The 13,984-nt window shown below is 42.3% G+C and overlaps 1 protein-coding gene across 1 annotated transcript; it reads right to left on the bottom strand.

The window, feature by feature from the left end:
• Positions 1-959: 959 nt before the first annotated feature.
• On the bottom strand, positions 960-13,725 carry LOC306962328 (D(4) dopamine receptor-like; the record flags this gene model as incomplete). Its single annotated transcript, XM_079555447.1, has 6 exons — positions 960-1,207; positions 4,019-4,258; positions 6,189-6,541; positions 8,302-8,414; positions 12,806-13,114; positions 13,699-13,725. 6 exons carry the CDS (start codon positions 13,723-13,725, stop codon positions 960-962), a joined length of 1,290 nt encoding a protein of 429 aa, XP_079411573.1.
• Between the last annotated feature and the right edge of the window lie 259 nt (positions 13,726-13,984).

Genomic DNA, 13,984 nt, shown 5'->3' on the forward strand with positions numbered 1-13,984 from the left:
TGGCTGTGGCCATGAAACTTGTACCGCTGTTATGACAGAGAAATGAGAAGGGAGGCGCTGTGGTGTTTTTCTGTCTGTATTCTACTCTGTCATTGGCCGCTGCATTCTGCGTGTTTGCTTTGGGGCTGCTAATAAAATAAATATTAATAATCACTCTCACTCGGAAGCCGTGGGAAGATATTTTGGCTATGGTGCTGGGAGACAAGATTTCCCCCAAAAATGCTATTTCTGTGCTTATTTCCTATTTATTGCCTGTAATGCACAAACAATTCACCAGGGGGTGCTGTAACACCCTCAGCACCCTGGGTTCCCCCGGCCATGTTCACACTTCTACTGTGCGTCCGAAATCGGGTTTAGAAATCGGGCTTAGAAATCAAACCTGTTTGAATCAAACCAAAGAATTAGAGCATAATCGGGCATAACAATTGTTTAGTGTGTGCTGAGCTTTACCCAAATCTAAAAGCTTCTCTTATGAGTAATGTCTCATTTCAAAGCTACACGGATCCAAACGGATCTTTTTAATCTTTTTTGACAATTTTTTATCATTACTTTACTGTTGCATTTTTGTCACTGTTTTGACGCTTTTTCAAGAAGCTTTTAGATTTGGGTAAAGCCAAACTGGAGAAAATGTGCTCAGTTTAAGGTGGGGGTTAAGATGTTAACCGGGCAAAGGGCTCTTAACCTCTTAACTCCGCCTGAACTCCCTACATCTACTACGTGGCCAAATAATATTGTAACACTCTGATCGCAGTAGAAGAAGAAACGACCAAAGTGAAGAGGATTAACTGAAAACTGCACGAATGAAACAAAATACTATAGTCCAGGTCTCTTTATTACAAAGGAACAACGTTAGAAGAAGCAAATTGAGCAGGATATGTCTCCTTTAAAAGATGTAAAAAGTGTGAAAAATGTCTGTAAGAAAAGTCCATTCTCTCCAATAAAAGTCCAGTTCACAAACGTTACTCCCCGTCTGTCCGTGTGAGGAGGAAGCAGCCGCTGACCTTCTGCAGTGCTCTGTGGAGGCACTTGCTGAAGAACTTCTTGAACTCCTGGTTGAACACGGTGTAGATGAGCGGGTTGAGGGCGCTGTTGACGTAGCCCAGCCAGGTGGTGGCGCTGATGAGCGGCGGGGGCACACGGCACGAGTCGCACAGCGCCCGGGTGGTGTGGACCACGAAGAAGGGCGTCCAGCAGAACAGGAAGCAGCCTGTGGAGACAGAAGACCAACATGAGGTCATACAAACCCCCCCTGGTGGGTAGTTTAGTACAGAATAAGTCAATAGATATATGGAAACAAGAAGGGAATCCTCTAAAGCAGGGGTGTCAAACATACGGCCTGATCCCGTGAGATGATTGAAACAGGCCCTGGTCCTGTAGAGCATCAATTCCAGAGAAAGTGGGGGAAAAAAGTCTATCCCATTCCTGTGCGGAGTTAAGAATAACCAGAATGCAGCTTAACCTCTTAACTCCCGCCTGAACCGAGAGGATCTTTTGCCTCACGTTATCAGATTTTTTTTCCATCATTTTTTTGTTGGGTATTCAACTCATTTTTGTAAATTTGTAATTTTTTTTGTCATTTTTTGTCACATTTTTGTCATTTTTTCGTCCATTTTTTATCACATTTTGGTCACATATTTTGAAATTTTTTGTCAATTTTTGTCAATTTTTTGTCACATTTTTATCACATTTTTGTAATTTTTTTGTCAATATTCCATCACATTTTTGTCATTTTTCTGTTACATTTTGGTCATTTTTTTGTAATTTTTTGTCACATTTTGTAACATTTTTGTCATTTTTTTGGTCATTTTTTGTCAACTGACAAAACATTTTTTGTCAGTGACATTTTTGCCTCTTTTTCATCAATTTTTCATCACTTTTTTGTAATTTTTTTGTCAATATTCCATCACATTTTTGTCATTTTTTTTGTTACATTTTGGTCATTTTTTTGGTCACATTTTTGTAATTTTTTGTCATATTTTTGTAATTTTTTGTCACATTTTGTAACATTTTTGTCATTTTTTTTGGTCATTTTTTGCCAATTGACAAAACATTTTTTGTCAGTGACATTTTTGCCTCTTTTTCATAAATTTTTCGTCACTTTTTTGTCAATGTTTTCTCACTTTTTTGTCACATTTGCATCATTGTTTTCGTCTCAGTTTTGTTGCTATTTTCACAGAAGCTTTTGGACTGGGGTAAAGCCAAACTGGAGAAAAAGGTGCTCGGTTCAGGTGGGAGTTAAGGGGTTAAATAAAAAAAACAGACTTAACAAGAGATCAGGATATGAACACATTATAGCCATGTGGTATATGGTCAGTCTGCCCCAGGGCGGCTGTGGCTTCAATAACAGCCACCGAGTGTGACTCTTAAGCAGCACTTTGAGAAACTTGTGACACAGGCTCTTAGTGTAAACTGTTGTTACTGATGAGGGCGCAGACTCAAACACCTCTGGGCCATAAGAACTGTTAACACTTACCATACTGAGGCTCCACTAGGACTTTTGACATAAAGAATGGGCTACTATACTATTGAGATGGATGGATTTCTTCAACTCTGTCCAGTTGTGCAGAGACAATACAAAGACTGTGAGTCCCAGTTTAGGGGCTGAGAGGCAGCGGGTGTGCCGTGATAATTGAGGATAAAAGGATAAAAAGGATAAAAGAGGATTTAGTGACGCAGCTTTAACACAAGCTAACGTCACTGAGACCTGCACAGAGTCAACTCCTCGTCCTCCAAGTCACCAATCGTGAGTCGTGGCCGCGAATCCAACACTGCAAAGAGTAATCAAGGAATAAGTCTGCTCTGGAACCGAAACAATGATCGGATCCTATTAAACTCTTAAACTGTGATTCACGAACGCTGGGATCTTCCCGCATCACCTACGCACCTGCCTTAAGTAACTGATGTGTGAAGTATTTTTCTCCGACTGACCAAAAATGACTCAAATTAAGGTCAAATATTCTGAATTTGAAGATTTTGTCACAGGATGATACATTTGCACACAGCATTTTGCACATTTGATTGTATTGTTTGTGTGTGATTTTATTTTGAAGTGTTTTTACCGTTGTGCATTTTTATTTCCTGTTTTTAATCACCTGGACCCTCACACCTGCCTCTGGCCTGTCAGCCCTACAGAGACCCCGCCGTGGACTCTACCAGCCGCCCCCCCCCCCCCTCTACCTCTTGGGTTTCTTTTTAAACAAACGATTCTGTAATAAATGATTGTTAAACCTTTTAACTGCGTATCTGCTTGATTGCACTGCTTGCCTGGTTTGAATTGGTTTCAGAGTTCCTAGCCTCTTTTAAATACTAGGTGGCGCTGTCTGACGTATCCAGGCACAGCTTACATTCTAACACAGTAAGTTATCCTCACTCAGTCCGTCCGGCTGCTTCCATTTGTCAGACGTGTCATTTTCGAGCAGTGATTCTCAATGTGTGGTACGTGTACTATTGGCGGTACTTGGGCTTCTTCAGGTGGAGCTCAGGGCCAGCAAAAGGAGATATTGTTTTCATTTATTTTAATTGGAGATGATTTCGTTGATGCTTTTGTAATGAAATAAGTAAATGTTATTCTAATACGTGTCTAACGTGTCACACTGCGTCACACGCTTCTGTCACATGTGTGGCTTGCGTTCACTTCAGTAGGAGCTGCTGCTGCTGCACGATTCGGAGGAAACTTCTACGTGTTTTCCCTTTTCAGCTGAGCACAAAGCTGTGAATGGAAATGCGTTTCCTGATTCTTTGATTGTGCTTTGGTGTACCTGTAAAGCTGCACGATAAACCTTTATCAAATTGAAGTTGAGCGTTTAGATGCTGTGATTACGTAAACTCCAGGGCCTGAAGTATTTTGCTTTTTTCCCGCCGTGTGCTCCGCCATGTGAGTGAAAGACATGTTTGCCGATCAGAATGATGGAAAGTTGAACAAAACATGAGCTTGAGTGTGTTTGTGAACATCATACTTGTGTGTTTCTAATAACTGTGTGGCCATGATTGTGGTACGGTTGACTTGATGTTCCCTCACCGACGACGACGGGCAGCACCCTCATGGCTCGGCGCTCGCGGTGGTTGATCTTGGCGTGTCTCCTCTGGGGCCTGTACTCTATGGTGGGGACGGAGTTCTCGCGGTACGTGCGGGGGTACGGCAGCTCCTGCTGGGTGTAGTCGTCCCCGGTGTCGTCCATCCTGCACTGGGTCAGGTCCCGCTCCACCATCCGGGGCAGGGCCAGGGGCAGCGGGCGAGGGGAGCCGGGCAGAGGGGACACTGAGGGGCAGAAGAAGAACCAGCAGGTCAGGGGGTGGACGTTTCGGCTACAGTAATCTGTGACACAAACCTGCCACATTCATCTTAACCCTTGTGTCCTGTTGGTCCAATTTTTGTAATTTTTTGCTCTTAATTTGGCCATAACTTATTCCATATTGAGATATTTGAATTTTTTTTTTTGTTACAAAATGTGTTTTGACAAACATTATCAAAATATAAATGTAACATTTTATATTGATCATTGATGCAGCCTGTACAAATTTACTACCCTCATCTCATGTTGGTGATTTTTCACGCCACTTTTTGACAGCTGTAAAAAACATTGTAGTTTTTTCACATAATTATGTTAATCCACTTCAGTTCTGCACAAAACTACCAAAGATTGAAAAAATATCAAAATATTTTACTATTTTATTGCCAATATATATAAAAAACAACAACAACAACAACAACTATTTTCCATATAAAAAGTGAGTTTGGGCAGAATTTGGATTATCATTTTAAAACACCCTTGGGTCAAAGATCAGTAACAACTTTGATTTAGATAGACTTTTTTAGTTTTTATGTAAAGTTGAGTTCCCTCTCCCTAATCTCACATTAGTGGCATTTTCTGCCCCTTTGACTCCCATTAAAAACTCACTTTTTAATGGTTCTGCCATCAGACTTAAAAAATCTGATTTCTTTGGTTATTTGTGGTGAGCCCCATAACTCCACAGAAACAGCCTCACTGGGATATTAGGTTTTTCCCATATGGTAAAATCTGAAACTCAGTGTATTGACCACTCACAAGCGACCTGCTTGTGAGTGAGACATTTGGTAAAATGTGCTGTTTGGGCCGCTGTAATGACAGAGAAATGAAAATTGGCCTCTAATTCAAACACACTTTATCTCTGCCTTACACTTTGTTGGTTAAAAAATGCAATATTGATCTAAAACAGCTGAAACAAAATATCCAGTAGCTTCACTTCCTGTTACAGAAAGAAAGAACAGTTAGTGCTCGTCGCTTGTGTTTATACTCATATACACGATGAGAGGATGAACCCCGGTGAGATGGAGAGGCAAGGAAAGCATTTTCTCCATGACTAGTGATGGGCGATACATTTTTTAATCAAGACAATAGCGATACTTTGGGGTCACTTTTGTTGATATTGATACCGATACTGGTCAATTTATGCCAATTAAAATGACATTACTTGAACTGGTTAATTAAACAATGTCAATATGAAACTAAATCCATCAACAAATGAATACTTTCATGACAAACAGAACCTAAAAATGAATGAATGATGACGGCTCAGTGAGACTCTTTAGTGTTTAGAAACTTTTTACAGATGACCTGGTATTGATACCTAAAAAGTAGCCGTGTGGCATCACTATCGATGCTATGGTATCGATACGGAGGATCTCAGGAGTTACAGACTGGTAAATCCAGAATGTGTTTTTATACACAGGGATATTCTTTATCTGGCCACGCCCTCCTTCGCTGCTCGTGCCAAACTCAAACAGACCCGTGCATCAGATTGGTTTATTTGCGTCACGTGTTGTCGGAAGTCCCCTCAAAAACAACAACAGGCGGGAGAGCGAGCTTTTTTTTCTTCTAATCAGTCAGTCAGCAGTGAGTCAGTGAGTTTTGTGACTCATGATCACGTTCGAATATTAGTACAGAACCACTAATAACAAAGCAACAACAACACACGTTAGCCCTTCACTGATTGGCTACTCCGCTTCCTGTTTTTCGCGTTTGCTCAGAGCGCCGCTGAAGTCATGGTTACCAGACTCAATTGCTGGTACAGCGGTGACTCTGGATTTCTTGGTGACTCAGAGGGAGCTTTCTCTGAGCTGCCGTCGTGCTGCTAAGAATAGCTACCGGGGAGGATTTGCAGATCACTCAAAGATGCGCTAGCAAGTGGAAACAGGTCCCAGCCCGTACCTGAGGTGGCGGGTACAGGAGTGGCGTGCTGCAGTTTCCGACACGCCTCGATGCTCATCCTCAGCTTGCGTTTGCGGTTCTCCTCCCAGCGCCGCAGGCCCCTGAACACGCCCCAGTACAGCAGCAGCATGACGGGGCAGGGCACGAAGAAGGAGCACACGGACGAGTACACCACGTACGTGTCGTCCTCCAGTTTGCACTCGCTCGGGTCGCGGCGCTCCACGTTGTTCACGCCCAGCATCACCGGAGACGCCACGGCCAGCGCCAGCAGCCAGGGGGCGCACAGGAGCACGAGCTGCCGCTGGTCCACCTGCCGCCGGCTGTAGTTCAGGGGGATGGACACCGCGATGAACCTGACAGAGACACTCAGACATGCAGTCAATCCAACACTATTTCATCATTTTGATGACTGAAATGGGACTAAAACTAAAACCTACAGATCATTTAACCTCTTAACTCCCGCCTGAACCGAGAGGATCTTTTTCCTCACGTCATCAGATTTTTTTTCCATCATTTTTTTGTTGTCTCATTTTTGTAATTTTTTTGTAATTTTTTGTCACATTTTTGTCATTTTTTTGGTCATTTTTTGTCATATTTTTTGTCAATTTTGGTAATTTTTTTTGTCAAATTTTTATCACATTTTTGTATTTTTTTGTCATTTTTTTGTCACATTTTTGTCATTTTTTCGTCATTTTTTTTGTCAATTTCTTGTGACATTTTTGTGTCATTTTTGCCACTTTTTCATCAATTTTTCGTCACTTTTTTGCCAATGTTTTCTCACTTTTTTGTCACATTTCCATCATTGTTTTCGTCTCAGTTTTGTTGCTATTTTCACAGCTTTTTTCCAGAAGCTTTTGGACTGGGGTAAAGCCAAACTGGAGAAAATGTGCTTGGTTCAGGTGGGAGTTAACTGAAGGAGCGCAAGAAGGGATTAAAAACCTGTGAACCTCCAAAGGAACAGGTCTGAGTTTTGTCCATGGGTGAACCATAGACTGTAAATTAAGAATGGACTGAGGGAGTGAGGCTTCCCCCATAGTGTTCAGCCATTGGAGCCATTATTTAGAATAGGGCAAAAAAATAAAAAATAAAAATAGAAATAGTAAAAGGATCAAATGAGGATGATGTTTTTCAGACAAACACGTGGAGGAAAATGCAAAGTCCATCTAAGGCAGGAACTCCCGGAGCCAGCTGCCATTTCCGTACAGGAAGAAGTCGGCCACAATTCGTCCATTTAAACATGTTTGAAAACAGTAATAGTAGCCGTGTTATTATCTGTTTGAATCTAAATGTATATCTTTAGACTTAATACACATACACGAAATATATATGTATGTGTTTGTATATACACAGGTGAAACTCAGAAAATTAGAATATCGTTCTGTTATTCAACTTAACCTGTGAAACTAATATGATGATACTCATAGCATGCAAAGTGAGATGTGTATGGCCTTTATTTATCATTTTGAGTATTATGGCACAGCTTGTAAAAAACCCAAATTAAAAATCTCATAAAATTAGAATATTTAGAAAATGGACTGTAAGCCATAATCATCAGAACTGGTTGTTTTCATTTTCCAAAATGTGGTGATGTCACTGGACCCAGTGGGGGAGGAGCCAGTTTTTCCTTAACTCCATTACACTTTCACATGTCGTATCTAAAAAGAACATTTATGAATTATAAAGATGATCATTAATGTGAGTCACTGGGTCCATGATCTCTCTGTGCAAGACCAAACATTTCCTCACAAACAAAATAATGTTTCCTCTATATAATATAATGGTAAATGGTCTCAACTGATACAGCGCTTTTCCACCTACATTAGGCACTCAAAGCGCTTTACAGCAAGGATCCACTCACCCATTCATACTGTCATTCACACACCAATGTACACAGACACTGGGGGCAATGTGGATTATGCATTATTAGACTTTTAACATAAACCAAACACAAGGACAATGGACTTCAGACTGAAGTAACAACAATATTACTCAAGTAAAGCACAGATCCTCCAAAACTGTAAGGGTCCACGCTGATGGCACAGTGGTTAGACTCACTGATGGCACAGTGGTTAGACTCACCGCTCCACGCTGATGGCACAGTGGTTAGACTCACCGGTCCACGCTGATGGCACACAGGTTGAAGATGGAGGCGGTGCACAGCATGACGTCCAGCGACATGAGGAAGTCACAGAGAACAGTGTCCAGAGACCACAGCCCGCCCTGGAACTGGAGACAGACGAGACATGAAGTGATTTCTTTAAATAACACTGGAGGACCTGGATGTGTTGTTTTAAAGCGTTGTAGCACATGTGCTTATTTTCAGCACCTTTTCCATGAGGGGCTTTTGCTCTACGCTAACAGAGAAAATATATTATTCAAGACCATGCACATTTTACACAGAGGAACAACTCCTGATTCTAGCCACTGTTTGAGCCTCTGCTAAAGATGTTAATATTGGTCTGCAGTTTCAGTGCAGTGGGGACAGAGTTCCACAGTGTAGACCCATAGATGTTCTGAACCATGGGAGCACACCTTCCCCGCTGACAGAGGCTCTGAGAGAGGTCTGACTGCTCACCGTGAGAACATGGTGACACACAAGGTATAGAGCGTGTGCTTTTGTACAGGGTATAGACGATATTAACACTTGCAACACAGTCTCTTGGTGCTCATATAGTCTTGGCTGCACAGCAGATTATCAGTAACAGGATCAGGTTCAGATACAGTTAATCCTCTGAGCTCCAGTGCTGGGCCAGAGACGAGCCTTCAGGAGTCGACTACTGACCTCGGCCCGGTCAGCTCCACACCCAAACCGAGAGCTCACTCCTGGGTTAGGCAGAAGACCCACATTCTGCTAAACTAGCCCTCACTTTTAACTAGACTTACACAACTTATATAACAGACTGTGTAGTGCAAAAGGACATACAACAGTGCTGTTGGGATCACTCCATCCAACCAATCACAGACTCCTCCTCCTAAAAGTAATCTCATTACTCCTTTGATTACTTTATTTCAAAAAGGAAAGGACTTTATTTGTATGGCGGCTTTCACAGACATGGTCACGAAGTGCTTTACATGAGACAATTATACATTCACTACTCGGTGTTCAGTTTCCTCTGGTTCAGACTGTCACGCCTGTGCACATCTGTACCAACGGTCCCTCTGACCATCATCATTCATCCTGGCCTATTGTACATGTTTTTAGTGGTAGGGGAAACCGGAACACCCAGAGGAAACCTACGCAGACATGCAAACTCCACACAGGCCCTGTCCAGGTGGGAATCGAACCTGGGACGTTTTAGCTGTGAGGCACGAGCGCTAGCCACTGTACCACCGTGCCACCAAAAAGTAATCTGATTACTGATCACGAGTTACTTTAGTTTTGTCTGTTTAGCTCTGCTCCACTTAGTGGTTCATGTTGAGAACCTCTTGTTTCCCACAGACTTTGGAGTTTCTAAATTTTATAACATTTAATAAATAATAAGACATTTAGCTTCATTACATGACTAAAAGTAATCAGTAGGTACTTGATAAAGTAATTATAGTCTAAATACCAGTTTTGCAATTGTAATCCCGTTACATTGCTGTGCTAGTTAAAAAGTAATCCAATTACCAACAGTGTTACCACAGGTAATCTGATTAGATTCCAGATTACTCTATAAAAAGTACCTTGGTTATTTTACTCATTACTTGATTTTTAAAGTAACTACGTTAGATTACAAGTTACTTTATAGTTACATTCTTCAGCTGCCGACAGGCCCTCCCTGCCTTAAAATACAAATGAACCGGTTTTGCCAACACTGGCGTTATTGGAAGTGCATTTAGACAGAAATATCAACAACGCTCCACAGACTCAGGAAAGTGACGCGCTGTATTTCCATCTCCTCCTCTTCAGTCGTCATGAGTCGTCTTCAGGCTGAAAACGGGACGTGTTGCAGACGGCAATCCATCACCATGGTGGCTCTACATCGTGATCACGATGAACGATACCAACCCTAGTATTTTGTTTTCCGAAGGAAAATGACAGAAAAGTAACTCACAGAGTCTCGGAAAAGTAACTTTAATCGGATTACTGGTCTGGAGAAAGCAATGCATTAGTAATCAATCGATCAATTGTTACTGAAAAAAGTAGTCAGATTAGAGTAACTCCATACAAAGTTACTCGTTACTGGCATCACTTATTACTAATTCCTAAAGTAATCCAGGACGGGCAAAACTGTGTCAGACAAATAAGTCAAATTTGGCCTTGATTTGAATGACTAATTCCAGAATATTAGATATACAGTATGTAGATATTAGACCTTTTAAAAAAAATAAGATTGTTGTTTTTTTCTTAAAGCAGTACTAAGTAACTCTTGCCCCTAGAGGCCATAAGCGCAACTGCAGGGGTCGTAGCAAGTTGCGATTTTTTTAAACTTATTAATTGTCTTGGAGAGTAAATACTACGCTGACAGGAAAGGTGAAGGGAGAGAGGGATAATATTGCACATCCAATTATACAATGGAAATATCTTTTTTTCCCTCAAACATGGCTGTAAATACTGTTTAAAGTGACGTTTGCCCACAGTTAGCTTTGCCCGTTAGCATGTTAGCTTCTTCTTCGTGATTCTATAAGTGTGTTTTGGTTGCTCCGGTCCGGTGGCAGTCAAGTTGCAATTGTGGTTTTCTGTCCAGAAATCATCCCATAAACACTTGTACTACCCCCACAGGGACTACGGAAAGGATTTATTAAGGTAAACACGTTACTTAGTACTGCTTTAATTTACAGTCAGGTCCATAAATATTGGGACATCGACTCAATTCTTCTGTTTTTGGCTCCATAAACCACCACAATCGTTTTGAAATGAAACACCAGCGCTGTCCCGGGTTCGATTCCCACCTGGTCGGGGCCTTTCTGTGTGGAGTTTGCATGTTCTCCTCATGCCTGCGTAGGTTAGTGGTAAAAACATGTACAATAGGTTAATCCTCCAGCCAGGTGTTTCTGACCACCAGCCTGGCTCCACATCATGGAGATGGGTCCCCGAGTGCCGGCCCCCGCTGGCTGCTCACCCTCCTACAGGCCGCCCAGTGACATTGAGGATGGGTCAAATGCAGAGAACTCATTTCTCTACAGAGATTAATAAAGTATAAGTACAAGTATAACTGCATAAAAGGCAGACTTTCAGCTTTAATCTGAGAGTATATACATCCAAATCATGAACGGTGTAGAAATTAAGTGTTTGTATGTGAGCCTCCCACTTTTCAAGGGATCTTAAGTAATGGGACAAGTGGCTGCTCAGCTGTTCCATGGTGTTTGCTCTTCCCTCATTATCCCACTCATAATTAACAGATGAGACGTCCCGAGTTCATTTGAATTGTGATATTTGCATTTTGGATATTGTTGCTATTGTTTTGAATATGAGATCCAAAGAGCTGTCAGTATCAGTGAAGCAAGCCATTATTAGACTGAAAAATCACAACAAACCCATCAGAGAGATAGCAAACACATTATGTGTGGCTAAATAACAGTTTGGAAACATTATTAAAAAGAAAGAACAAACAGTTGAGCTGAAAAACACCAGAAGATGACAGGACAAAGGTCAGATCAAAACCACTCTCTAGAAGGTGGTGTGTGTGAGTCAAAGTCAACAATCAAGAGAAGATTCACCAGAGAGAATACAGACCATTAACCACAGGGTGTAAACCACTGAGCCTCAAAAACAGGAGGCAAAAAACATGTAAAAAAGCCTTGACAGTTCTGAAACAACATCCTAGGACAGATGAGACAAAGATCAACTTGTACCAGAGTGATGGAAGAGATAAGTCTGGAAAAAGAAAGGAAAGCTCCACCTCCTCAGTGAAACATGGTGGTGCAGCATCATGGCCTGGGCTTGTTTGGCCCAATGGAACTGTTCCATTGTGTTTATTGAGGATGTGACTGTTGACAAAAGCAGCAGGATGAATTCTGAAGTGTTTCAGGATGTATTGTAAATGCTTGGACATCGCTTCACAGTGCAGATGGACAATGACCCGAAGCTACTGCCAAAGCTAAAGAGCTTTTTAAGGCAAAGATCACCTGACATGAATCCAACAGAGCAGCATTTCACTTGCTGAAGACCAAACTGAAGGGAAAATGTCCCAAGAATTGCCTGGCCTGCCAATCTACATGCTTTTACATAGATATTTCAAAGACATAGAGTCTGGGAGCAAGCATGAGCACAACGATTTCCCCGGTGGGCGTGATTGACAGACGACATCAACCAATCAGAGAACAAGCGGCAGGAAAATTTAATTATTTCAAGAAAAATGTACTTATTCCTAAATAACTTTTGCAGTGTTCAGTCTGCACCTGATGACGTCACCATTTGCTCCCCAGGATGAATGAGAGGCTACAGTCTGATGTGTTTACATGTAGCCTAGCTAAGTGTCACGTGTTCTCATCCACGTGCGGTCCCTCTGTAAACAAACCAAACGCACTGTAGAGGTGTTTGTGACCTACTGCTTTATCTGTGCCTGGTCCTGCACTTTATCTCCAAGTTTAAATCATGTCACACTAACTTCCTCCACCTCGAGGGCAGCCCCCCTCTTCCAGGCCGGTGTGCGCTCTTCTGTAACGGCCCCCCCCTCTCCCTCTCCCCTCACCTCCGCGAGCACGAAGAGCGGCAGCACGAGCAGCGCCAGCAGCAGGTCGGACACGGCCAGGCTCACGATGAAGTAGTTGGTGCTGGTCTTCAGCGCCTTCTCCAGGTACACGCTCGCGCACACCAGCACGTTCCCGAAGGCGATGACCACGATGAGCGCCACGCCGAACACAAGCGCGGGGACGCTGCGGTCCACAGGGGGGTCCACAGGGGGGTCCCCGAGGAGCGACGGCCCCAGAGGCGGCCCGGGGCTCGAGCTGTTCCCGGACATCACCAGGGCGCGAGAGGACGTGCGCTCGCGCTGCCAAGACTGCAGGGCACGCGCACGGTTAAAAGCTGATTATTCGGACTGGCGCGCGCACACTGAGGGGAGGTCAAGGCTCAGAAGTCTCTGTCACTCTATGTATCACTTTAAAATAATAATAATAATATTTTAAAGAATTCAATAGCATGTGTGATGTTTTAAAAGTATACATACAAGAATAAATGATGATAACGGCTTACACTTGTATAGTAGCTACTTTATGAGACTGTGTAATGGCCACACTGTAGTCATTATACATTCACACCATACTCAGTGATGGCTAGCTCGACTAGGGTAGAGTAAATATAACATAATCAATATAATTAAAATATTTGCTCAAGTAAAATTAACGTTATACTTTTAAATAATTTAAAGTAAAAAGTAGCCTACTGGGGCAAATAATTACTCGAGGAAAAAGTACCTTATGAAGAGTTAAGTAACAAAACAGAAAGACTGCAGATACTTCATTTCAGTGTTAAAAAAAATAAATAGCCAAAGTTCATTCAGGCCTATTGTACATGTTTTAGTGGAAACCTACACAATGATTATTTCAAGTGGTAGAATTAGTGGTTCCCACCATTTTGTCCCACGCGCTCCTTAAAGGAACAGGCCACCATTTTTCCATACTGAGATATGTTGTTACCTGAGCTTAGACGAGTTGATGCGTACCTGTCTGGTCTTTGTGTGTGGCCTCAGTCATGCAAAACGACCAAAGATGTTGTTAGCATTTGGCCTCTCCCAGTGTATTCCTATAGCTACAAACAGGGGTTAAGTTGGAAGCTACCAAGGCAAGGCAAGGCAAGTTTATTTGTAGAGCACAATTCATACACATTGCTCTTCAGTCACAGACTGAGAAGTGAAGAAGGAAGTCATGGT

The sequence above is a fragment of the Gobius niger genome (assembly GCF_951799975.1).
Source record: "Gobius niger genome assembly, chromosome: 4".
Taxonomy (NCBI): domain Eukaryota; kingdom Metazoa; phylum Chordata; class Actinopteri; order Gobiiformes; family Gobiidae; genus Gobius; species Gobius niger.